The sequence below is a fragment of the Bactrocera tryoni genome, chromosome 1 (assembly GCF_016617805.1).
Source record: "Bactrocera tryoni isolate S06 chromosome 1, CSIRO_BtryS06_freeze2, whole genome shotgun sequence".
Taxonomy (NCBI): Eukaryota; Metazoa; Arthropoda; class Insecta; order Diptera; family Tephritidae; genus Bactrocera; species Bactrocera tryoni.
The window spans coordinates 16,223,982-16,251,930 of NC_052499.1; the positions used below are offsets into that span (position 1 = coordinate 16,223,982).

The 27,949-nt window shown below is 38.1% G+C and overlaps 4 protein-coding genes across 5 annotated transcripts in view; 1 reads left to right on the forward strand and 3 right to left on the reverse strand.

Annotated features, from left to right (window-relative positions):
* On the forward strand, window positions 1-27,793 carry LOC120767221 (atrial natriuretic peptide receptor 1). The gene is made up of 8 exons (XM_040093045.1): window positions 1-1,125; window positions 11,394-11,508; window positions 15,574-15,718; window positions 15,783-16,209; window positions 16,280-17,005; window positions 17,813-17,977; window positions 25,315-25,492; window positions 25,561-27,793. Exons 1-8 carry the CDS (start codon window positions 243-245, stop codon window positions 27,440-27,442), a joined length of 4,521 nt encoding a protein of 1,506 aa, XP_039948979.1. The 5' UTR covers window positions 1-242; the 3' UTR covers window positions 27,443-27,793.
* The window catches only part of LOC120767250 (F-box/LRR-repeat protein 7-like), a 407,584-nt gene that overhangs the window by 378,503 nt on the left and 1,132 nt on the right, over window positions 1-27,949 (reverse strand). The gene's annotated exons all lie outside the window — the stretch shown is intronic.
* On the reverse strand, window positions 19,416-20,313 carry LOC120767292. 2 transcript variants are annotated; one of them, XM_040093176.1, is made up of 2 exons: window positions 19,696-20,313; window positions 19,416-19,644 (listed from the first exon to the last, which is right to left on the reverse strand). In XM_040093176.1, exons 1-2 carry the CDS (start codon window positions 20,147-20,149, stop codon window positions 19,448-19,450), a joined length of 651 nt encoding a protein of 216 aa, XP_039949110.1. In that variant the 5' UTR covers window positions 20,150-20,313; the 3' UTR covers window positions 19,416-19,447. The 2 variants fall into 2 exon arrangements, with proteins under 2 accessions (XP_039949110.1, XP_039949118.1); XM_040093184.1 differs by having other exon boundaries at window positions 19,511-19,627.
* Window positions 21,672-23,598, reverse strand: LOC120767266. The gene is made up of 3 exons (XM_040093140.1): window positions 22,477-23,598; window positions 22,180-22,410; window positions 21,672-22,115 (listed from the first exon to the last, which is right to left on the reverse strand). The coding sequence occupies exons 1-3, from the start codon at window positions 23,438-23,440 to the stop codon at window positions 21,859-21,861; spliced, it is 1,452 nt and encodes a 483-aa protein (XP_039949074.1). The 5' UTR covers window positions 23,441-23,598; the 3' UTR covers window positions 21,672-21,858.

Genomic DNA, 27,949 nt, shown 5'->3' on the forward strand with positions numbered 1-27,949 from the left:
GCGCTACACAATAAATAAAATGTTCTAAAGTCCTACAAAAACAATAACAAAAAAATATATATGCTATGTTAAAATAAAAGCCAAAAGTACCGTTATGGATATTAACAGCAAATACAGTACAAACTTAATTTATTTAGTGAAAAAATAGAATTTCCCAACCATTGAAAAATAAAACAACCCGCCCAGGAACCCGCTTAATAGCGATAAAATGATTTAATCGCCGCAAGCGACACCACAACACTATGAGAATTGGTGACAGTATTATGCAGCGACCTCTGTGCACCCGAGTCACTAAAACGCTGTTGTTTTTACTTGTCGGCGCTGTGGCAGTAGCCAATACCACGACCACCACGCCCACCAACAACCAAACCGAACCCCTACTAATACCCACTAGCATACCCAATCAAACATTTCCCTTCGTACGCAAAGGTGTGAAGAGTGAAACGGTGCAAACATTTATAGCGCCACGACGAAATGACACGCCCAGTTATGCCGAATATCATATCATATTGTTGGCTATGCTGCCAAGCACCGAAGCGGATACAAATAATGATTGCTTTATGGCGAAAATGTTGCCCGCACTCGAGCTCGGTATTGATGCGGTGCAGCGGTATGGTTTTCACGAAGCCTACATTGATTTTACGCTCATAGCACGTGACTCCTTCTGTTCGTCGATATATGGACCGATCGGCTTTTATGAAGTGCTGTTGCAACAGCCGAATTTGAATGCTATCTTCGGTCTGCCGTGTGAATATGTTTTGGCGCCGATCTCACGCTATGCCGGCGCTTATAGTATACCCGTTGTAACGACGGGCGGTAGTGCTTCGGCATTTGGTAAGAAGGCTGGTAATTTTCCGACCTTAACGCGTCTACATGGTACGCAGGGCAATAATTTGGGTAATGCAGTGTTCGCGATCATCAACGAATTCAATTGGACGCGTACGGCATTGATCTATGAATCGGATAATATCGATGATAAGGGTTATTCGGTGTGTTTCTTCTGCTCATATGTGATACATGACAAGCTGGGTGCACGTTCAGTTATGCAGCAGGGATTCGATAGGAATACATGGAATGGCACAAAGATCACCAACATGCTGAAGAAACTATCCAAGGAGGTGCGAAGTAAGTACAGAGCTTGATAAGGAATAAATAATTTTTCTAAGAGACAATTTAATTGCGTTAAAGGAGAACCAGATAAGCAGCTGGCAATTTTTAAAAATGTATACTATGGTTATATAACCGTTCAAGTTTGGGTTTCACCAAACGCAGATGCAATGTTGAAGCTCTTGGGATTTTGCTAAACTTGTCTTATCAGCTTTATTATGGACAATCTGCGAATTCTTTTACGACAGATCCAACTCACGAGATAGGCAGGTTGATAGGTAGAGTGGCTGTCTAGGAGCCTTAGCCACCGAGACCAAAGTTCCCTCACTCTATTGTGTGAACTCTAAACCGCCTCGTACGTCTGATGAAGTTCATCAGTAGGAAAAGTTTTATATACATATGCAACTTCCGAAACTCCATCAACAAACCTTCGATCGATAGTTGTGACACTTTTCTTATATAGAGCCTTACAATCGCACAGAAGATGTTTAATTGTCGCCTTCTCTTCCACCTCTTGACAGCTTTTACAATAATCGTTACATAGCGTTCCACTAGTCCACTGGCATGTCTGCTAATTAGTCAGTAACCTGATAGTATTCTACTAGAGTTCTTTTAAATTGTAATAGTTGGTATGAGCGGTCCATATTCCATTCATGCTACGTTCGCCTGCTTGTTTAGCAAGTTAGGGATTGATCCCACCGAGACTCATTTATATTTAAATAAGTTTGTCGATTAAAAATCTGAAAGTATCAAAGTCATTCCTTATTTTCGGAATCTAATTGTCTGGCTGGTTTATATGCTTCACAGCTCTCAGTGCTATCACTATGTTCTGGAACCAAATACAGATTTATCGTGCACCAAGATGTGAGAATCACGAAGAGATCATGTCATTATTTCACATCTTTGGTGAAATACTAAGAGATATTAGTTACTTCGAAACCGCGTGGCTATCTGTATATAGATTGCTTGTTGTGAGCACACTCTTTCTCAGAACAAGTAGACTTCCTTAACTGCTATGATCTTCGCTTGGAAGACACTGCAGTGGTCTGGTAAAAGGAATGTGATTTTGATATCTAGTTTTAATGAAAAGACACCACCTACATTTCGGACCCATCTGTAGATTAAACTCACGACATAACTTCCAAAGAAAAATTCCTTATGCAGTCATCGTTGACACTTCTCATATAATTGTTCCTCTTTCACCGACCTAACCATTTACGGCTCATGCAACTTAAAGCATCTCATATAAAAAAAGGGTTTATAAAGCAGAAATATTAATGAACTTTTTTTTCTTTGTTTGACTTTGGAGTTTCTTTCGCAACTTTGTTATTAATTTATTAATAACAGCCCTCGAAAGGTTAGCGAACGCTGACTTGATTATACAGGTTGTACTGTCATATCGGTGAGTACATTTGTATGTATGTATGTATGTACGTATGTGTTCGCTGATAATGAATATTGACATCGAATCGACCGTATAATTATATATTTGCTTAATTATAGATGCAATTTTATACAGACACATACCTGATTTAGGTGTACGAGTATAAGTATACAAGTACATAGAGTATATGCGTAAGTCAGGCATCTGGGCCAATAGGTCAAAAGGTGCAGTGTAAGCACTTGTTTCTTGTTCAATTAAATGCTTAAATTCCACTTTTATTTTAATGCCTCAGAAAATTTACTTGTATTTCTAGGAACTAACATATATGTTGCTGTAACAATTCTCTTTAATAGAACCTTATATTGCTGCTTATAATTGTTTCTGTATTAAAATTAGTTTGCAACAATTAACTACTAATATTCCTTCTTTTTTTCATACCCTGAAAAGGGTATACGTATATTAAGTTTGCCACGAAGTTTGAAAAACCTAGAAGGATCGTCGAAGATCCTACAAAGTATATAAAATGTGATCCATTTCGAGGTTCCTTACTTTTTTAAAGAAAAACACAGAAACTGCAAATATAATTGGAAATGTTTATTTATTTCGAAAGAACATTCTTTGGCATATATTTTTTTGAAGATTATCTCGTTCAAATATCGGCTACATCTCAGATGGTTCATCCGTTGAGTCCAATTTTCGATGACTCGTTCGAGGTGTCGGCTGATAACTGGCGAATGACACACATGATGTTTTGCTCCAAGGCCTGAATCGACGCGGGTTTGTTCGCATAGAGTTTAGACTTTACATATCCCCACAGGAAAAAGTCTAAAGATGTGACATCTCACAATTTCGGTGGCCAATCGACCAGCTTAAAACATGATATTATCTGCTCACATCAAACCATTATTTTTTCTGGATGAAATAGCAGCTATTGAATATCTTCAGGTTGCTCTTCGTCGCAAATGTGGCGATTTTACTTGTTTACATGCACATTGAGCCAGAAATGGGCCTCTTCAGTGAACAATATTTGGCTCGAAAACGTTGCATCTTCTCGACCTTTGGAAGATCGAGCCAATTTAAGATCTCGACGAATGTACTAACTCGTCTCATACGTCAGTCCGATTGACTACGAACGGCGCCGAATCAACTTTCCACGGTCTTCGTTTACACTCTCAACTACGGCTGCTATATTTTCTTCACTGAGTGCCGGTCGTGGTCTATTCGATCGAATATTATCCGATAATGAATGCTGGGTCTCAAGTTGGGTGAAGGTGTTTCGAAACGAACCTTCAGTGCGCCGATTATGTTGACCATAAATTGAACGAAGCGCGTGAAGCCCACTCTTTACAGAACGTGAATTTTCGAAATAAAGTTGACCGATTTGTAATCGGTGTTCAAGCGTAAGTCTTTCCATGATGAAATGCCACACAATACTGGACAAAGATTACATGACAGCTAAACATGACCCACACCTGTTCTGTCAATAAAAGGCTATTGAAAAAAGCACCACTGAGGCATGGGTTATTGTCCGGTCCAGCATTACAATCTCCGAACAAATTCTGCAGATCGGACCGCTGCTGTAACCGATGGATAATTTAACTAATCAGTATTTTATGCAATATATTTACGTAACTCATTCGTTTTTAAATTTACATCACTTAAATCCACAAGTTTACAGTTCGCTAGTTAGTTTGTGATTATTAACCAACTAACAATAGTTAATAGCATGTGTTCAAAAACTTCCGTAAGTACCCAATTCATTAATGCTCCCTAGCTGAGGTGCTAATAATCGCACTTTCAACGATCAAAGTCTATGTATATTAGCGTTCTGTCCGATTATGTAATTGAGCTTCAATATTTACTTTAATTTGTGATCGTGTGAATTTTAGCAAGATATATTGAAATCTCCAATTATCTAAACGTATCTAAAATATACTTTATCTTTTGAATGAAAAACTAAACTTTAGATCACAATGCTATATTACTATAGAAAAAATCATCCGTATGAAAGAAAGTTATAATTTTTTGGAAAATGTTACTGCGAGTATATGTAGTTCAAAAAAGAGTTAATTGCCAACGAAGCCACCCCATCAATTTTTCATTAATCGCGTCAGTACTCGTACTATTAATGTGATGTGGTTCTATAAATTCTACTTCTTCTTTGGCACTACAACCGTGGGTCGGTCTGACTCGAGAACACAAAATTCGCCAGTTACCTCTATACTTTGGGTCGTCACGCCATTTGTGCATCCCAAGTGCAGATAGATCGCTATGCATTTGATCTATTCATTGGATGCATGGGCGCGCTTGATTCCGTTGTCTACCCATTGATTTCGAATCGAAGTAGCTTTTCGCTGACACATCGTTTTCCCTGCGTACGACATGGCCTAACCAGCGTATTCGTTGGGTTTTTATGCGGGTAACTATATTCATGTCGCCGAAGAGCTCAGTCAGTTCATCGCTCAAGCGGTCGACTTCAAAGACCTTGTGGAGAATATTTCTCTCGAATGCTCCAAGTGCTTTCTCATCGTCCATGTTACTGCGGCGTATAATACGACGGTAATGATTACTTATCGCCCCTCCTTTGGCAAGAATTATTCTGCGCTTGATCTGGAGGCTTAGATTGTTGGTAATAATTATACAGGTTCCGAGATATCCAAAGTCCTTCTAATTATTACCATAAATTGCCTTGAAAAATATACTTTTAATCGAAAATCCTTCGATCAATCACGTGGGCATCATATTTAGAAGACCTGTGAAAAATTTCTATAAGAAAAAAAAAACAGTTTTTGGAAATTTCAAAACCTACATAAGCCGTCAAGATCAGTCGGATATATTCAAAATCAAAAATATATCCAGCCCTAAATGAAAAAACTCATACGTGAAACCTGGCCAACCAGCCAAATCAACGGTAAAACCGATTATCCATAAGGCCAAGGTAATGCTCTTTATTTGGTGGGATCCGAAGCTTGTGCTTATTATTAACCTATAAACCCTACTTATTAATCTCAAGTGCTACCGACAACCAATCACAAAATTGAAATGAACCATTGCCGAAAACCGCCCGGAATTCGCAACTAGAGACTAGGAAATTATTTTCCATTATAACAACGCTTAGTCTCATGTTGCAGACCGTTAAAAAACTATGTGGATACCGCAGCTGGGAAGCCTTGCATCATCCCTCTTATACTCTAGATCTAACTCCTTCTGCCCACCACTTGTTCCGGTCGATGCAGAACGCCCTAATTGATAGTTCACATTAGAACAGGGTATCAAAATCTGGCTTGATACATTTTTTGGCAGTTCATTTGGAATCAAATCCACAAATTTTCAAAAATAACTGTTCTAAGCGCATATACATATGTACATATATGTACCTACGTGTGTGATATGCAGCATTGGGCGCAAATTGCTTGCGCAGATAAAGGGTGCTCCATTCGAGGTTCCCTACTTTTTAAAGAAAAAACACAGAAACTTCAAATTTAATGGGGAATATTTATTATCTATTATTTGAAAGAATATTTTTTTGAGGTTATCTCTTTCAAATGTTGGCCGCGGCTACGTTTCAGAAGATCCATCTCTTAAGTCTAATTTTTGAAGACTTCTTCGAGCATTTCGACTGGTAACTGGCGAATGACACGTGTTATGTCTTGCTCAAGGCCTGAATCAAAACGAGATTGTCCGCATAGACTTTAGACTTCACATATCCCCAAAGGAAAAGTCTAACGATGTGATATGATAAAACGTGAAATTATCGCCACACCGAAGTGTTCTCTCAATAAATCCATTGATTGGTGCGATGTGTGGGAAGTGGCGCCGTCCTGTTGAAAACAAATGTCGCCGAGATCACGGGCTTCAAATAGACTATTGAAAAAAGTACATCTACTTGGATCACCCGGTAGCATGCCCAGATGCCGTTAGCACAACTGCAGCCACATACGAATGAATGCCGGCTGCCAAATGAGCTGTCACGAAAGACAGCCAGACGCCAGCGCCTACAATGGACGCACAGGGACATTTGCAACTTGAAAATTATTGCTCTTATTGTTTTTATACCAAATTGAATTATTAACAATTGCAAATATAATATTTTTTTATTAAATTATATACTTAGTAATTTTTATTGCGCTCGCTGCTATTCGTTTGATTGTTATTGCATTTAGCATTACCACTTCCGCTCATATAAATTATTCGCAACGCTGTGGGTTTCGGGATGCCAGCGCATAAACATCCCTACAAACGAACATACACGGTATGGTGGTCTTTATATGTACATACTTATGTGCGCGAGTATATGAGCAGATTTGAGCGGAGACGCTCGTTTGCAATGTGCTGTTGATTCGGCCGCTTGACGTTGAGTGGCGATGGGAGCACGCTTGACATGTATGTACATATCTATGTGCATGCATGTTTAAAATAAATATTTAATTTATTTGTTCAATATTTGTACAAAAATATAGTTTTCCTCGCGTGAGGCCCGCGAACTAACAGACATATATACATACATATGTAATTAAATGCGCGAATACAAATCTTATACTCGTTTACATATAATACATACATACACGCGACCCATATGTATGTGTTTACCCACCTGATAGTCGTGAGGGCAAACGCGCACACCATTAAAACGTGACGTTGTGCTTTTATCGGCCACAACTAGACTTTATGGCGCTACAGCGTGTCTCCACACGGTCGTTGCATTCACCGCACAAAGGCGAAGCTGCTAATAAATTAACAATAAATGTGTGAAGTAGGCGCAATTAACACAAGCGCAACGGAAATGCATTAAATTGTGTTTATTAAGTGGTGAGGATCTCGAAATATTGAATGAAGTTAAACAAAATGAAATTTCGAGTAGAAAAATGGTAGAAATGATAAACTGTTCTTTTAGCAACTGATCATATGCTAAGTGTGTATTTATGTATATACGACAAGTCTAAGTCTGAGTCTGAGTAGTGCGAGTCAATAATTTTATTCAGAACAACACACTGCTATTCTGCAACACCCGGAGTAGATTAGCCTCCGAACAACATCAAAAACAAGAAAAAAATGTTAACTTGTTATAAAAACCTAATTTCGACAGATCAGTTCGTATGACAAGTATATGCTACAGTAGTCCGATCGCAACAATTTGTTCGGAGATATTACCGATGTCTTGAAAAAAAATCCACACCACATTTTGTGAAAATATCTTCTCAAATAAAGAAGTTTTTCATACAATAACTTAAATCTTGATATGCTATAGGGGATATCGGAGATCGGAGGTTCACAAAGGAGCAACTGATCAGGGAGAAACGGATGTTGGCGAAATTTCACATCGATATCTCAAAAACTCAGGGACTAGTTCGCATATATATGTACAGACGGACATGGCTAAATCGACTCAGCTTATCACGCTGATCATTTATAACGGGTTTTTCAATAAGTGCGCTACAAAACAAAAACAGTTTGGGATATCAATGAAATTCTTTATTCCTGTGAAAGTTCATTCGATGCTATTATGCATAGAACTCGATTTCTTTTGCATACAGGACGCTTGCAGAAGTCCAGACGCTGAATCCGATTTCCGACGGTTTTCAAGCATAAAGCGGCCGATATGCTGCAATTTCACCTTCGATATTCTTACGAAGTTCACCAATCGTCGCTGGCTTGTTGACATAGACCATAGACTTGACGTAGTCCCAAAGGAAATAGTCTAACGGCGTAAAATCGCACGACCAAGGCACCCAATTGACTGGGCCACTTCATGAGATAACACGTTCACCAAACTTGGTTTTCAATAAATCGATTGTGACATTCGCTGTGTGACTTGTGGCGTCGTCCTGTTGAAACTACATATTGTCCAAGTCCATATCATCCAATTTGGGCCAAAAATATTCGTTTATCATTGATCGGTAGCGATTTCCATTCACAGTAACGTGGCGGACTTGATCATCACGGAAGAAGTACGGTCCAATGACGCCGACGGTCTATAAACCGCACCAAACCAAAATTTTGTGGGTTACTGCCCGACCAATAGCGCCAGAAATGAGCCTCATCGCTGAAGATGATTTTTCGATGAAAATCCGGATTATTTTCAAGTTGTTGTCCAGCACAATTCACAAATATACGACGATTCTAGTGGTCAAGCGGCTTCCGTTCTTGAGTCAATTTGATCATGTATGGATGTAGGTCTTTTCGCAAAATTCGCCACAACAACGTTGGCAAAGATACACAACGCTTGGGAACGACGTGTCAGAGACTGATTTAGGTCTTCCTCAATTGTTGCGCTAGCGGCAGCAATATTCTCGACACTACGGGCACTTCTTTGTCTCACTGGCACGGGCACATTTTGTACTGTGCCTGTGGTTTCAAATTTTGCCACTAGACATTCAATTGTTGATCTGACAAGGCGATTATGATGACTGTAAATTGGACGTAGCGCTCTAAATGTTGGGGCCACTATTTCCGAATTTCGGTAGTAAATTTTAAGAATTTCGATTAGTTCTTGGATCGTATATCTTTCCATGATAAAATGGCAAAACCTTACTGAAGAGAAATGTCAAGAGAACAGGAACAGGAAATATGGCGTAGTTTGCTATCCTTATCAGTCCACTTTTGTAGAGTAACTATTGAAAAATCCGTTAGATATGCAACCTTAACAGTATATAGTTCAGAGTATAAAAATTTTTCAAATTGCGTAAAGCCTCCGGTAGGCTCTGATTGCTTGCCATGAAAAAGCTACTCACAAAACCCGTCAACCCTATAAAGTTGACGAAAAATTTTAAGCGAAGGGAACTTGCGCAGTAAAATCAGAGAGCGCTCGTATGCTGAATGCTCTTCTCCATCGATGACGACTATTAAAAATTGGTCCGCGTGAGTTATCTGCATACAAAGCAGTCGGCTTCAGAACAAGCCAAGTTGTAAGACCTCTCCTCAGCAGTGTTTTACGCTGTTAGAGCACAACACGAAGGTGTTTTGGCATTATTGCAATTGTCGACGAAACATGCATCCACTGATAGGTACCAGAGACCTGGCAATAGTCGAAACAATGGTACTCATAGGTCGGTCTGCTTGTTGGCCGAAAGGACAAAGACTGCCGTTTTCTGGTGTTTATAAGTTTAGTTCTACATTGACTACCTAGAGAACCGGTTATAATGTCTGCAATGCAAATTATGTAAAAATTCAGACTCTCGAAGAAAAAAGGGCTCTAGATCATGACAACGCAGCGAACTAATCTACGTACAGCTACCCCACCCCTAAAAATTTCAAAATTTTTTGTGCTATCCCATAATTCAAATATGGATTTTAAACTTTTTTTAGACATTTGGTTTTCAAGAATAAATAAATCCATATTTTGGAAATGTATAGCCAAGAATTAAGCTTTATTATAAAGATAAGGTTTTGCCATTATGATTTAAAAATCATTTCGAGCTAGTGACCGCTGCGGCTGACTCGAATAAAACCAGCCAAGGGACAGAATTTTTGAACGCGCCGAATATTCTCTTCCAAAGTTTCAACCATCTCGAGCTTATCTGCATAGACAAGCGACTTCATATGACCACACAAAATATACTCCAGCCGCCTTAACCAAAATCTCATGATCTAGGTGGCGCGCCACAGACCTACAGCGAGATAATGCGCTCACCAAAAGTTTCCTTCAATAAATTGCTTGCTTCGTTGGCTGTTTGGTATACAGCGTAGTCTTGTGGGAATCATAGGTCGTTCACATCAACATCCTCCAATTTAGGCACGAAAAAATACTAAATCATGGCTCTATAGCGTTCCCATTGACGGTAACATCATGGTTGGTTTCATTTGCGATGAAAAATCTGCCCATAGAATACACCAAACCATAACTTTTCAAGGATGAAATGGCGTCTTATCTATGGCTTGTGGATTAAAACCACTTCAAATACGACAAAATTGAGCTTCCTCACTGAACCAAATTTTTTTGTGAGTAACGGCATTGGTTGCCCTATCGTGCGCCGTACCTGATGGTCATTCGGCTTCAATTCATGTACGAGTTGGATTTTGTAAGCATACAAACCAAGATTCTTCCGCAAAATCTTCCATAAAGTCGATGGGCACGCACAGCTCCAATTGTTGCGTGCGATGGCGGCTATACTTATTCGAGTCTTCTTGGATACTCTGCTTCACAACAACAATAACGTTCTCGGTGCGCACTGCATAGCGTCTTTAAAGATACGCATCATCCACTAAAATAAAATTGGTGCGAAACTAATCCATGGTTTTTCGAATTACCGACTCTGCTGAGCGATTTTGTCGACCAAATAGTGGACGAAACGAGCATCGCGCGAACCTAACCATTTTGTTTACGGAGTAAGTCGGTTCGTTATGAAATGGCAAGCTAAACCGATTATAAATCAAGTAACAGCTGTCAAACAAATCAACCCCGAAAAAAGATTTGCCTTTTTGAAAACCACACGTCTAAAAGAACATAATTTATTAAAAGCTAAAAGTTTATGAAGTAAAAAGTAAGTGTAAAAGTAGTAAATCAAAATTAATACCCAAATTATAATCATATAAAAATACTAAATACGTATAAATTAATTAATATACGAAAAATCAAATCGTCGTTATTGCAAGTGAGCCCAAAGCCAAATAATAAAGCATTCAAACACGCTTACGATACTGAAAATAGGCACGAGCTTCTCTGCTCGTTATTTATAAATCAAACCTGTCTATCGCATTTAAATTAGGCAACTCAAAACTGTTGCACGGTCTCACGAATTTCGCACCGCATTTGAATTCTCTGTTATCCAATCTCCTGATTAGTATTCAATTTGCAGGCGATTGTCGCATGTTTATAAACACAATAGTACACTACTATATTTAGAATGTAAGAAACGAGAAATTATACTAATTTTAACGATTTGCTTGTCGTTGCTCATTTCAGTTGTCATTATGTGTGCGGAACCCGAGAATATCCGCCGAATCATGTTGACCGCTGAGGAATTGAATATGGTCGACAGTGGCGAATATGTGTTCATAAATATTGAAATGTTCTCGCAGTAAGTAATTATACTAAATGAATTATGCATTAGAAAGCTCAACGTAGGGCAAATATTCATTCGATCCAACTTAAAGTTAATTTTAGAATTAATTGTTTTTGTATACCATAGTTGTTTACAAAAAAAATAAAAAAATTATTTAAGTCGAAATTTCCTTCTGAAATGTAACTAAACCACTATTAGTCGGCTCAAGCGAGATCAAAAAATTTTCAACATATCCAGCTTCACGAGGTTTTTAATTCATCGCCTACATAACTTTGAAAAGTTCACGGCTTAGCATAGTAAAACACATTTTTTTGTGGCAAAATTCGTTAATTAATTAATCTTCTCCAAGGGTGATACACTGATTATAGCGACCCTCCAACTTTTCGATACTATTTTTGTAGCACGATTTGTCCTTTGCTTCAAAATTGGTCTCTGGTTTAGCGATCATCTCTTCATTTAATGAAGATTTATTCCTAGCAAGCATTCTTTTGAAATCTGAGAACAGGAAATAGTCGCTGTGGGCTAGATTTGGAGAATACGCTGGATGCGAAAGCGTGGCTAAAATAATACTATTGGTATCTTTTGCTTTTTACCGAACGTTGTAGGTTCCTTTGTAATTATTCTTCATAGTTATATCTCTTTTAGCTATCATCTTTCAAGACAGACTGTTCTAAGGGAGTTTAAAATTATATTGATGGAAGATAGATATCATTGTTGATAGATGTGGACACTTTTCTGGATGTAGTAACGTCAGTTTAAGCATCATAATCGGCTTTCTGCTAAAAAGCTCTTCCCTCAAGCTCTTTAAAATCAAATTCAGGGATCAGTGCATATATTAATTGTAAGCGTTGTAATAGGCGCTGTTGCTATTCCTTTCGTTTTCAAGATAGTAAATAAAAATTATATTTTGGAATATATTAAGCATTTCGATAAATAAATTTTTATTTATAACCGATAATTTTTATAATTTATCGATAATTAGTTTCTTTTAATTTGTTATGTCATTGTTTAATTAATTTTTGTAAGTTTTTGAAATAACGATATAACAGTTTGTGTCGATTTATCCATAATCGATTATTTATCGTAATATATCGATATTCCATGTTAAATTTTCAATTACTGTTGTTACGTTGATTTGTGGAATATTTTAAAAACTTCTATAAATATCAATATATTTATAATCGATAATTTTTATAATTTATCGAAAATTAGATTATTTCATTTGTTATTTTAATGTTTAATTATTTATTGATATATGTACTTATAATCGATTATTTATCGTAATATATCGTTATTCCATGCTAAATGGTTATTTCGTGGCTTTTGGCAATATTTTAAAAAATTCTATAAATATCAAAATATTTATAATCGATAATTTTTATAATTTATCGAAAATTAGTTTATTTCATTTGTTATTTTAATGCTTAATTATTTATCGATATATGTACTTATAATCGATTATTTATCGTAATATATCGTAATTTCATGCTAAATTGTTATTTCGTGGCTTTCTGGAATATTTTAAAAACTTCTATAAATATCAATATATTTATAATCGATAATTTTTATAATTTAACGAAAATTAGTTTATTTCATTTGTTATTTTAATGTTTAATTATTTATCGATATATGTACTTATAATCGATTATTTATCGTAATATATCGTTATTTCATGCTAAATTGTTACTTCGTGGCTTTTAGGAATATTTTAAAAAATTTTATAAATATCAATATATTTATAATCGATAATTTTTATAATTTATCGAAAATTAGTTTATTTCATTTTTTATTTTAATGTTTAATTAATTTTTGTGAGTTTGTAAAAATCTTGTGTCGGTATACCCATAATCGTTTATTTATCGTAATAAATCGATTTTCCATGTTAAATTTACAGTTACTGTTTCGTTGCGTTTTAGAGTGTTTTAAAAATTTTGAAAATTTTAATATATTTATAATCGATATTTTTTATAATTTATCGATAATTAATTTATATCATTTTTTAATGGAAGTCTTGTTTTTCCATTGTTAGAAATTCTATGCCACCTTAATGCTCTAAAAACAAATTATTTACTTCTATTCTACCTAACTATCAACCAATACATTTGGCCTTTAGAGAATATGAACAAGGAAGGGCTCAGTTAGGGGGTAACCGAACATTTTATACTCTGGCCACTTGCAAAGATCATAGCTGAAGAAAATTCTTTTCCGTTTTAAGTAATATGTAATATCTGACAGGTTGACCGATATTTTCGGATAAAAGTTCGCAAAAAGAACTGACGTCAACATATACGGTACCTAGGCGCTTGAATAGTTTTGATGCAACTTGGACAATTTTGGATCATAAGTTGGAATTTAGAAATCCGATATTTTCCCGAATTCTGTTATTATAGCTTGTATAGTTTAGGAGATATCCACAATAAACTTATTAGAGGGGCGCGCCATATTCCTTTTTAAACATTTATTCAACCATAGCTGGTTTTCGTTTAATGGCGTTTCATCTACGAGCAATCGTTCGATTTCGAACAATTTTTTTGCAGAAATGAAAAAACTTTTCATAACAGTAATCTCTTTGCTTAGATTATTTTAATATGCAAAGCATGGTTTAATTACGTAAAGTAGAAATTTCTGAGAAAACTCTGACTTAATTACGTTCCTTAATATTCAAGACACACCTCATCATTATATCTCAATTCATCGAAATTTACGCGAATTTCTCGCTGCTGAAATCACATTTTCGGTATTTCGTCTACTAATATTTACTTTTCAATGTACATATGTTACACAAATGTATTTCGTTATTTTTTGAATTTTAAGTTGTTAAGATACGGGGATTTTTCTGGCTGTGGCATACTTATTATTGTGATCGATTATGTACTCAGTTTACAACAGAGCTTCAGTCTTTCTTCTTTTTCGCTGCTTTGCGCCAATTGGAGATTCCAAGCGAAGCCATGTCTTTCTCCACCTGGTCTTCCCCTTCCTCTGGTTTCCTGGTTTCGGCGTTATTCGCCGCGGCCAATGCGCAAAGGGCCATAAATCTTCCACAGAACCTTTCTATCGAAAACTGGTAACGTCGACTCAGCAGATATTGTCGTCGTCGTGCCTCTGCACCATATAAAAGGACGGGAATAATGAGTGACTTATAGAGTTTCGTTTTTGTTGTCAAGAGTTATTCTTTCAAGGCTGACGTTATTTTCTGGTGTTAATACTTGTGTGCTCCAACGCCATCGATTGTGGAATCGGGTTCGCCATCTCCTGGCGTTATGCTTTCACTGCCATTAAGCAGGCTGAAAAGGGTTCCCTCCATAATTTTAGTTTGCTCTCGGCATCATTCGCTAGATCACCCCTGGAGGATCTACAAGAGTATACTCCAGTCTTGAAAGCTTCTGTTACTCTCCGCATATTTTTGTAGAATTTTTGCAATGATTTGTATTTGCATTGGAAAATATAACGATTTTTTAAAGAAAATCATTTTCTCCGATGAGGCTTACTTTCATCTGAGTGGTGCAACAAATAAACAGAACTGTCCATTCTGGTGAAAAAAAAATCCAGAAATTATTGATGAACAACCCTTAGATTCACATAAATTAACAGTTTTGTATGGTGTTTGGTTTGGTGTAATCATCGGTCCTTTTTATGGCCCCAAGTGGACAATATCTGGTTCCAACAAGACAAGTGCCACAGCACGTGCAACAACCGAATTAGTGCGAGAAAAGTGTGGAGATTTGATTATTTCAAGAAATTGTGAGATTGAGTGGCCGCCAAGAAGTTGGGATTTAACCTAATGGTGTTAATCTGCTTTTTACAAGGTTATTTAAACTCATTGGTCTTTAGCAATAAACCAGACTTTAGAAGCCAATATTGAACGTGCTATTCATGATATACTTGTACGACTTGATCACTCTTATTGGAAAACCCGGTATATATGGACAAGATTGTGTACTTATTATAATTTTATTTAGTATTTTAATATCTTCTTAACTTTTAGTATCCGTCTTCGTTTCACAAAAAATATATATTAATATATTTTAATTAATTTTCATAGTTAATAATAATATTTTTTGTATTCCGCTATCTTTGAAGCGCTTCACACATCGCTTGGAGACCTTGGTATGACAAAAACGATACAACAGAAAATAACGAACGCGCACGAAAGGCATATACAGCTATACTGACTTTAACGCCAAAACAACCGGATGATGAGGCATACACTACAGTTTCCAATAAGGTAAACTTGCTAAGCCCTGTCAAAAAATTACATAACTGAATAACAATCCTTTAAATTTTGTTAGATCAAAACCATCGCCACGGAGAAATATAATTACACATTCCAGGAAAATGAGGATGTCTCATCCTTTGTAATATCCTTCTTCGATGGCGTATTGCTCTATGCCAAAGCGCTCAATGACAGTATTCGTGAGGATCCGACGGTGCTGACACGCCCTATAAATGGCACCGATATGGTACGACGTATGTGGGGACGCAGTTTCAAAGGTATTACCGGTAATGTCACTATCGATAACAACGGCGATCGCATCTCAGCATATTCTTTACTGGACATGAATCCGCATACGGGTAGTTTTGAAATTGTTGCCGATTTCATACACAACCGCTTGGACTTTGTGCCAGGCAAGGAAATACACTGGGCCGGTGGCCGCAAAGAACCACCACCTAGCACGCCGATTTGTGGTTACGATGGCTCACTGTGTCCAGATAATTGTAAGTATAGTTGAATTGAATAGTAGTAAATAGTTTGCCGATAATAATTGTCAACTCTTTTTCTCTGCAGCACTACCCGGTTATGCGATACTCTCGATCATACTCGGTGTCGTAGTTGTGCTGATGACTGTCGGTTTCTTCTTCGGTTATCGGCACTATAAATCAGAGGCGGAAATAAATTCCATGACATGGAAGGTTTCACTTAGTGATTTAGTTTGTCCAGATTTAGGTGGTCGCGGTATACGCGGCTCCTTTCACTCACTCGTACGGCATAGCTCGCAATTGACACTCATGTCCGAGGACTTGCGTTCGTTGTGCGGTGATCGTCAAATCTTCATACCGGTCGGTATGTATCGTGGTTGTGAAGTAGCTATTAAGGCTATCGAAAATCGTCAAATCAATTTGACACGTTCGCTTATGTTGGAACTAAAAAGTATGAAGGATCTGCAGCATGATCATTTGGTGAAATTCTATGGCGCATGCTTGGATCCACCGAAGCGTTTCCTACTCACCGAATACTGTCCGAAGGGCTCACTGCAGGACATTCTGGAGAATGAACAATTCCAGCTGGACTGGATGATTAAATTATCGCTGATGCATGATATTGTGCGCGGCATGCATTTTCTACATAACTCGGTTATACGTTCGCATGGCAATTTGAAATCCTCCAATTGTGTGGTGGATTCCAGGTTCGTTTTAAAAATCACCGATTTTGGTTTGCATACGCTAAAGCGGGAACGACCAGAAGCGGTGGAAAACGATGTGGAGGACTGCAATAGTCATGCGTATTGGAGTAGTAAGTATATGGATCGCCATTATTAACCAATTAGGCTCTTTTTATTGTAAAGATTCTCATAAAACAAGAGAAAACTTTAACTTTTGTATAATTACTTGATAAGTAGAACAATAGTGGTCCGATCTGAACAATATTTTGGGCAATTGAAGCGTTACTTTGTACAATAATATTTGCAGGATTTAGTGAAGAATAAGGTAATCGAATAAAAAAAGTTCCATACAGGGACTTGATTTTGGTCAATCATTTAGTATGACCGCTATATGCTATAGCAGTCTGATTTCGGCGATCACGGCAGATAAGCAGGTGTTTGGGGAGAAGTGGATGTTTGCAAAATTTGAGTTCGATATCTCGAAAACTGAGGGATTATTACGCGTATATACAGAAAGACGAACAGAGGACATGACTAAAGAGATAGCATCTAACATAATTTTCAAATTAGAGAAACAATTCATTGGACCATATCCGTCTGTTGGATCGCCCATCCTTAAACAAAATATGTATATAACTCAAAAAATTAATATAGAATCTGCCTTCCATCGTGTAACTGTAGAATTTTCAAAATTTTAAAGAATTTTCAAAATTTTATAGAATTTTCAAAATTTTATAGAATTTTTTTATAAAAAAAGTGAAGAACACCTAAAATTAGTATCAAAGAATGAGTAAACCTTCTCTGATCGGACTAAAAATTTTATATTCCCCAGCTTTGAATATCTGTAAATATCATTTCGATCCGAATTTAGCTCTTTCTTCCTTTCGGTTTATATAATTTTGAATTATAATGGTTAATATAATTTCACTTTCTTACAGAACTCTTTTGGACCGCGCCCGAATTATTGAAAATTGGCAATGATCGTCCGCCAGAGGGTACACAGAAGGGTGACGTTTATTCGTTTGGCATAATTGTACACGAAATCACTACGAGACAGGGTCCATTTTACCTAGGCAAGACTGAAATAGAAAAATCACCTAAAGGTAAGTTTGAAAAGATACCTAACTTCCATACACCAAGCGACGGATTATTATTTTCCGAAAGATTACATACGTAATTTTTAGCAAATCTGTACTGTGTCGGGAAACCGTTGCAAGAATAAAAAAATACTTTGACTTTTTTGACACATAAAAGCTTGCATCAATTACTTTGAGATATATGGTATTATTATTGTTAGAATATCTTTCCTATGTATGTATATCGGTAGGAAGGAGTGCTGTCACCATAGGTTCAATTAGCACTAGATGCGCCATTTTGCACTATCGTCGGACCTTATAATCTTACTATTCCTGCTATCCGCTATGATTTTTGTGGACAACTATTCAAGATTTGGCGCCTGATGGGCTCCTAATATTTTGTATCGGGTTTGCGGTTTGTGATAGGTCCTTGGTTCCATTCTTGTCATATTTGTGCCATATCTGCTTTGATATCTTGCAGCTTGTTGTTGTGTTCCATCTACTCTGAGCAGTTTATTCATTGATCGTTCCTAGAGGGCATGGTATTGGCTCCACCTCGGCTTCGTCTAAAGAGGCCCCTAGCTTTGCCAACTCGTCTGCTTTTTCGTTGACGAAAATGTAACTGTCACCAGGAACGCAAATGACAAGTAAAATTTTTCCTGCCAGTGAGTTTAAAAACTACCTGCATTTGTTGACTACGTTGGAATCAATCAGTGATTTCGCCAAGCAATGCTTCCTTGCTCGATATTTTCTGTATTCTTCTGTAGTTATTCAAGCAAACTTAACAGACCTTCTCTATATATAGCACTTCGACTAAGAGGTCCTTCCTGAGTTTGGTAAAGATGTCGAGATCAATGGAGTATAAACCCGCACCTACACCGCAGCCCATTTTGGGCCCGTCGGTACAGATAGAGTTAATAGCACTGTACCTCTTCTTCATTCATTGAAATCTATCCTAGAGAGGCTATAGTTGATTTAGTTATATTTAGCTGATTCAGGATGGCGCAGCGCGGCCCATAGGGTAACCTTCGCCGAGCTCTTCTGATAATTTTACCGATTGCAGAAGAAAACATCCCTGATACAATCAACCTGCTATTACTTTCACTTCTCTGCTTGCATGCTTCCTCTAGCCAGTTTTAGTAGGAACACCACTTTGACTCTTTTCCAGTTTCTCTGTATGTAGGGAAGTTGGATGCTGTTCTTATATAACTTTTCTAGCCTTGGAACCATTAGACTTCGGCATCATTAAGGGAATAATCCCATCCATGTCCGCCATTTTAAAGGGCAAGAAACAAATATCTTCTTCTTACTTACTATGCGGCCGGAGCTGTCTCTCTTACATTTCACTTTTTTTAGATTTACCGCTAGATTAAACCACGTCGTTAAATCTAAAAAATGAAATACTTAATGTTCAAAATTAATAATTAATAATATTTATTTTAATCGAAATCGTATCTTTCCTCTGTCTTCTGAAATACATTTTTCATTTTCGTGGATTCAGACTTTACGTTCCAGAGTTGTATTTTCGGTTTCCGTTTTCAACAGTTTTCGTTCCACCGTCCGTTGCATGATCGTTTCTAAATGATCGACTTCGTCACCGGTTTTTTGTAGTTGCCAAAGCAAATAACCGCGTTCAATGAGTGTTGCTTTCGTTTTGCTCGGCGGTGTATTGTTTGTCTGGGGTATAAATTTACCTTTAAAGTGTTTAATTATACACGTCAGCACAGACATATGCAAATGCTTACCTTCTAGCGAGCATCGTCGAGGACTGGACTGCTCCATCTGCTCAAATGAACCTCTTACCGACTCATTCGACTCTTTTTCTTGCGTTTGACATACCTCCCAGTCTTCCATCAGTTTACTCTTCACAGACAATACCGGATTGTCTGCACTTAAGTCGTAGGAATCTTTACGGGAAGCACCACTCTCAAGACGTTGCTTATTAGGCGTCAGTTGTATATTAGCATTTGTTCCTGGTTTCTGCTCAACTTTTGTTGTAGTTTGCAGTTGTTGTGTAGTTTTCAGCATTGGATTGTCATCGAGAAACATATAGTCTGTTGGTGGTTGAGACAAATGCGGCTGGTAGAATGTGTATTGAAGTTTTGCCGTTGAAAATTTCGAATTTTGAGTATTGGTTTTATTTTCCACTTTTGCTTTTCCATTTAAATCATTTGATGCCGTTAGCTGTTGCTTTGACATTATCGAATTTGGTATCCGTATAGTTTGCGTTAAACCGAAAAGTTATGGGTTTTTGGCGAAACTACTTCGTTGTTTATATTTCGAAACTCAAAATTTTTATTAAACAATTAGTTTATTGCATTTTAAATTGACGAAAAAGAATTCCAAACATATTGACAATAAAAAATTGCACCACAAAAATCTAAAATATTGTATGAATCGATACATTCAAATATGTCAACAAAAGATTGATAAGCATAGTGTTCGGTTAGTGTTGGAAAAAATTAAGTTTTCTGTTCAAAACGAGGAGAATAATCGTTCAGGACAATTTCTATTCGCAGCAAAATCGATCTATTTCTAAAGCAGATGGTTACTGGTGATAATAAGTGGTTCACTTACGACAAGTGAAAACGGTGATGATCGAAGCGGGTGAGCATGCGCAAACGGTGGCCCTGCCAAGATTGATATTAAGAAGGGGTTTTCCGCGTGTTTAGTGACATTGACAGAGAATCATCTACTATTAACTACTCCCTAAAAGCCAAACTCTTGCTACTTATTTGTACTGTCAGCAAGTGAATCGTCTGAAGGAAGCAATAACCGAGAAGCGGCCAGTTTTGGTCAATAGGAGAGGAATTGTGTGCCATCAGGGCATCGTTGTGACTCGCCAGAAGCTCCGAAAGCTAGGTTAGGATGTTCTTATGTATCTACCGTATACTTTGGATGTGGCATCAAGTGATTACTGCCATGTCCTTTTTAAATGATTTTGCTGATGAAAAATCGGCTTAAAAGAAGCTTGTTAAAAACGACTCTCACAATTTTTTGTTTCTATCGGAGTGATAATGTGAAATTACCTTCAACATCTTCTTCTTTACTGTCGTAGATATCGCTTACGCACGCCAGTCGTTTCTTCTTTTCACAATTTGGCGCCAATTCGAGATACCAAGTGCAGCCAGGGCCTTCTACACCTGATCTCTTCAACGGAGTGGAGGGCGTCCACTTCCTCTGCTTCCCCCGGCGGGTACTGCGTCGCTTTCTTTCAGAGCTAGAGTGTTTTCACACATTCGGACACCATAACCTAGCCAGCGTAGCTGTTGTCCTTTAATTCGCTGAACTATGTCGTATATATCATACAGCTTATCGTTTCATCGAATGCGGTATTCGCTGCGGGCAGTGCGCAAAGCACCATAAATCTTCCGTAGAACCTTTCTCTCGAAAACTCGTAACGTCAACTCATTAGATGTTGCCATCGTCCATGCCTCTGCACCATATAGCAACAATTGCCTACTCAGTCCGAAGTAGCACTTGTTGGCAAAAGTTATTCCGCGTTGGATTTCGAGGCTGGCATTGTCGTTGCTGTTAATAGTGGTTCCAAGATAGACGAACTTATCTACGACTTCGAAGTTATGACCACTTGATTCGCTTCCTTATCTTGAGCCAAATGTAGAAGAATCGTTTCTGGCCACTCCTAAGTGAACGGTAATCAGAGAACTTTCCTTCATCCTCGAGGCATCACACCAAGGGAAAAAAAAGAACAGCGCTTGTTCGTGAGAAACACTAATCCTTTTATTTTAATTTTACAACAACTACAACCCAAATTCCCCATTAAATAATTGTAATACATCTTTTCTTCTAAATGAGCCAGCAATTTTTCAGGTGTTGTGTCGATATTGGTTTCAGTAAACTTTAAATACGTGCTTTTTTGGGCTAGATAAGCGTTTCATTCGCTGCTTTTAGCCTTTCCATTTCGCTAACCAAGAGCGTAGTCGGTGACACCAAAGTGAGCATTGGCCTGAGCAACTTTGTGCGGCTTGCTTTTTCAATTTACGCAGCTCGGCACGTTTTTGACGTCGACGGTAGACCTCGTGACGACGTTCAAGCTCAGACAACCAAGCAATACGTGATTCCTCCCAACATTGTAGTTTATAATTTAGTCCACGAGCACCACCAAAAATAATGTCCTCATCCGATGACTTCTTAACGAATTGTGCTGAGGTTCAAGAGTTCGCATAAGTAAATGGATAAAATATGTAGATAAGTTTAACCGAACGTACCATCATCGAAAAATGTAATGAACCGCAAAGGTTTTTCTTCGCCAATCTCAAAAGTTGCGCGTGTTTTTCGTCGTTTTTGCTTGAATCTCGCATAAAGCAGCAGTGAATCTATATGCCTTAGCGCCGGTTGATGCGAGTAATCCTCGAAATTATTTGTGGGCAATACTTCAAATACTGGCACCGATTTATAGTAATCGGGTTCGTGTGAATCGAGGGATATAGCCAGCCGAGCTAACAACGAAATTAAATTCTCGCTGAGTTAATGTAGTTATGTGTAGCTGCTTTAAGCGTACTTACAATTGTCAGAGGAAAACACTGGTTCAAGTGGTGGTTCTACTATATTTTCTGCCTCATAACGGTAACACGGGTTATAAAACAAACATGATTCTTTTCTCTCCAAATGATTTTCATTATCGCAAACTAAACTATCGGCTATGCTCTGCGGTGCAGTTTTATACGCTTCCGATAAAGTAGCCGCATCGTCGGTTTCTCGCATCGTACTCTGCTCTACTCCGAGCTCATTGTTTGGTTCTATGTAATATTGTGAGGAATGCGGTACTAAGAATCCTTTACGGCGACATGTCGAGCAAACACTCTCCGCGGACGTGTCCTCAGTCGATGCAAAAGCCTCTCTCGTCTTCCACGCCGCTTTAGCAATTTCATTATATCTGCATTCCTCCTCGCCACTGATCAAACGTAAATTTTGTACATTTGAAGGATACTCTGGCAGATTGTATGGCGTATGCTCTAGGGCACATTGACAGGTGGGCAAAACCGAAGTGATGGAATGCCATGAGCTTTGCGGCATGTAAGCTATTTGATCTAAACGGCTTAATGGATCGCGTACAAAGCTCAACGGACTGTCGTATAGTAGTGCTGGCTTCAGCGGATACTGTTCATATAGAAATTGTGGTCTTTCATGTTTAAGTTTATTAAAATCCATACGACCGGCTTGTGTTGATAGCTCTGTTGCTTGTGGCGTGTATATCGAGCCCGTCGGCACTTCAAACTCTTTTGTGTTAGGATTTAGTGTACAAATATTTAACACTCTGGGTTTTGGTATCACTACAAATCTCTGAACCACTTGAGACTGCGTTCTTTGCGCCAGCAGCGATGTGCTACTTGCAGCTGTGGTACAGTTATCTTCATCGTTTTTATTAGTAAGCGTAATCTTACTCGCACGATCATTAGTGATTAGTTGGGATTTGTTGTCGTCTATATTGCAGGAAGTGCTACTCTTTTCCAATTTACATTTTAACATGTCATCTATAAATTCTCGCAACTTTTTTGCTTAATGCTTTTAAACAATAAATGTGTATTAGGCGTTTATAGAATTGAGCTTGTAGTGTTTGCGACGCTTTCAATTGTTGTATATTTTTCAGAGACGATATAACATTTTATTTGTATTTATTGTCTTAGTTTGCCGAAGTGATAGTCCTCACGATTTAAAAATAAATTTTAAAATAAATGTAATAAAATATTTACTTCATTTTTTTCCAATATTTCAAATAAAATATGTCAGAAAAAGTGATAAGGAATGCGTGTACGAATGTAAAAGTTACATTAGGTTCGAAAAATCTACATAATATCTTAACCCCTGGGCAGCGCAGCGGAGGGAACTTCGAATTTTAAAATGTGGAGTCATCATCGTTCTCAAGTTCAAGTTCAATTAAATCCGAAATGGTTCTTTGATTTACTGAGCACAATTTCTTTCGAACCGGCATTATCAAGTTTTTATAAAGGGTGGCTCATTTCGAGGTTCCCTATTTTTTAAAGAAAAATCACAAAAACTTCAAGTTTAATGGTGGATGTTTATTATCATTCGAAAGAACATTCTTTGGCGTATATTTTTTGAGGATTATCTCTTTCAAATGTTGGCCGCGGCAACGTCTCAGATCCATCCATTTAGTCCAATTTTCGATGACTCCTTCGACTAGTAACTGGTTAATGACACGCGTGACGTTGAACTCTAAGGCCTGAATCGAAGCTGGATTGTTTGGTGGCCAATCACCGGCCCGAAACATGAAATCATCTGCTTACCGACATGTTCTCTAAGTACATACATTGATTGATGCGATGCGTAGGAACAGTTATTTTTTCTGGATGAATTGGTAGCTGTTAAATCTCTTCAGGTTGCTCTTCGCCCCAAAAGCGACAATTTTACTTGTTTACATGCCCATTGACCCAGAAATGGGACTCATAGTTGAAAAAAGTTTGGCTCGAAAACTTCGGATCTTCGCTTGGGAAGGTCGAGCTGCTTCAGGTCTTGTACAATCTATATTTTGACGCCTTTAATTAAAAAACTCGACGTAAAATGCGCCAAGTCGTTCTATATGTTAGTCCATGTTGTTTCGAACGGCGCCGTATTGACTCCCCACGGTCTTCGCGATCTTCGTGTACAGTCTCAGCTACAGCTGCAATATTTTCATCACTGCCTGCAGGATGTGATCTATTCGGTCGAATATAATCCAATAAGGAATGCCGGGTTCCAATATGGATGATGGTGTTGTGAATAGTATGGTGCGAAGCACGCGTCACGCATGGAATCGAATGGCGAAGCGCTACGTATACACATTAGTCAAAATACCAAATTAGCATTAGAATAGTATGGTACGAACACATTCGGTACAGAACGTGAATTTTCGTAATAAAGTTGTACGAATTGTAAACGTTCTCCTCTTTCCATGATGAAATGCCAAACAATACTGAATTTTTACAAGTTTTTATACTTAAAAATAATACTGATTTCAGGCTTTCTGAATTGCGCTTCTAATCGTTAATCCCTTGAGATTCGAACTTTACCTATCTTTAACCAATATGAAATAAATACAGACAATATTTTTTGGCTTCTCTGGTTTTGTGCGTTTTATTATTGTCGCACGACCTATTCACCCAAACTAGATCGCAAAAGATCTTGTGAGCTCTTCACACTCAGGAAGGTTAGCCTTTCCCTAGGGGCTCTAACTCAACTGCAACTTGTAGAAGCTATTTGAACTACTTCTACTTCTTGATACAGAGTCCAATAAGATTTGTATTAGCTTCAAGCCGCTTTGTCGACTTATAAGATCTGATCTGATCAGAAGCAGCCATTGAACCCTAATTTTCTTACAATAATATTCTTTTCATTTTTTTCAGAAATTATTCAACTAGTCAAAGCTTATCCGGAACATATATCTTCGCCATTTCGCCCGTATATCGATGAGCATGATGGATACCTTGATATTAACAACCTCATGATCAAGTGCTGGGCTGAGGATCCGCTTGAACGTCCCGACTTCAATGCACTCAAATCAAACATACGTCGAATCAATAAGTATACACACACTTAAAGCATATGTTGAAGATTTTAATTATAAAAATATAAAAATTGTATTCACACAGAGACAACGAGACCGGCAACATTGTGGACAACCTGCTTAAACGCATGGAACTGTATGCCAATAATCTGGAGGAGCTTGTCGAAGAGCGTACGCAAGACTACATTGAGGAGAAGAAGAAATGCGAAAAGCTCCTGTATCAGCTACTACCGCAGAGCGTTGCAGCGCAGCTTATCAGCGGACAACCGGTAGTTGCCGAAACATTCGATCAGGTCACCATTTACTTCAGTGATATTGTCGGTTTCACCGCCATCTCAGCCGAGAGCACACCCATGCAGGTGGTGCAATTTCTCAACGATCTCTACACTTGTTTCGATTCCATAGTCGAGAATTTCGATGTCTACAAAGTGGAAACGATAGGTGATGCCTATATGGTTGTCTCCGGCTTGCCCATACGTAATGGTAATCAGCATGCGCGTGAAATTGCACGTTTAGCACTGGCTCTACTTGGCGCCGTACATAAATTTAGAATACACCATCGACCGCAAGATCAACTAAAGCTACGTATTGGCTTGCACACGGGCGCTTGTGTGGCTGGCGTTGTGGGTCTAAAGATGCCGCGCTATTGTCTCTTCGGCGATACGGTGAATACGGCGTCACGCATGGAATCGAATGGCGAAGCGCTACGTATACACATTAGTCAAAATACCAAATTGGCATTAGACGAATTCGGCACATTCATAACCACACAACGGGGTTATGTACCCATGAAGGGTAAAGGCGAAATGCTCACATATTGGCTCGAGGGTGAAGTACCAAAACCGGAGTCACCTTCAGTGTCGGCACAACAGTTGCTGCACGGGCGGCGTTCCTCACTCAAACATCCGCCGCAACGTTACAGTGTTATGTTGCAAAAGCAACATTCCGAGATCTCAGAGGGTGAGCAGTTAACGCCAGCGACAATAGTTGAACACAGTAGCATACCGAAAACGCCGACTTTGCGTGTGAAGCGCAAAATCTCGTCATCATCACCAAAATTGAATGGCAACGAATTTAAACCCGAGGATTTCAATTACTATCTGGATAATGTCAAACAACAACAAGACAACGAGCACATAGTGACTATGGGTAAGCTAACAAATGGGCTCAACGGCGACATTTACAGCAGTCGGTCGCTGCGTGAGCCACGTAAAGATGCCAACAACGAGTTGGCCAATCTACGTTTACCGCTATCTGGTGCACTAAAAAATCACAATAACAATTTAGCGAATAACCACCGTAACAGCTTTACACATCTATTGCAATCAAACTCGAATTCCAATCTAAGCGGCATTCTACATCCGACAACACCGGCATTGGCACGCGTACGCCCGAGGCCATCACCAAGCATTTCCCCATTGGTATCAAGTGAACGTGCCGATAATGATCATGTGATCAATAGTCAACGCATCAAATTCCAAGTAGGCATTAAAGTTGACGAACCACAAGATAGCAGTATAAATGGCAGATCTGAGCCAAATACTTCAGCACAACTTTTACCTCGGCGCCCATCACTTGATGAATCATATAGTGAATCAAATATTTATAAGCCTGATGGTGTTGATGATGACGAAGACGACATTGATTTGCCATTAAATCACCAGTTGAATAGTAGTAAAGCACGCTTGTTGGAAGGCGAAAATCTAAATAGCGTGGTATTTACCAAAAATGGTTGTGATAGCGTATGTAAAAGCAACAATAATAGCTATAATAACATTGTAAAAGCAAATAATGCAAAGAATTTGCATCTTATTAGCAAAGCTGTGCCGCCAATGGATAATCATGTGGGCGCAGGTACTGCAGACGCAGCAAATACGGGTGCCAGTGTAGTGGGTAGTGCTGTAACTGTGGCCACACCTACTGCAGGGAGTGTAGCGCAACCGTTATTGGGAAAAATAAATTCATAATTTGGTGTAAATCATTTTTTCAGCAACGAATTTCACAACTGCAGAGCAAACATGCAATTGTATTGCAACTGATGTTCACTAAGTGGACGCCTACATGTACATATGTATGTATAATTATTGCACGAAACACAACAATGGTGCAGGAAGCACTTTGAAACTGATTTCAGGTCTATAAGTAAGTGGAAATGTGATCACAAGTTTCTCAAGTATAAATGAAATTTAAACTCTTGTTTGTATTAAAATGCTTGAATATATGTAACTTTGCTGAGTCCCGAAGCAATTTAAAATATTTGCACAAGTAAACTAATATTACAGAAATTCTTGTACTCAGTGCTATTACAAACAAAAAAACTAAATATTCACTCGGAAATAAAAACTAGTTTTAAAAAATAGTTTAACATTTATTAGGTTTTCAAATTACTGTTGTACAGTGTTATGTAATATGCCAACAGCATAGTACGACAAATGTAGCAAAAATAATATATTGAAAATGTTAGATTTTAAACA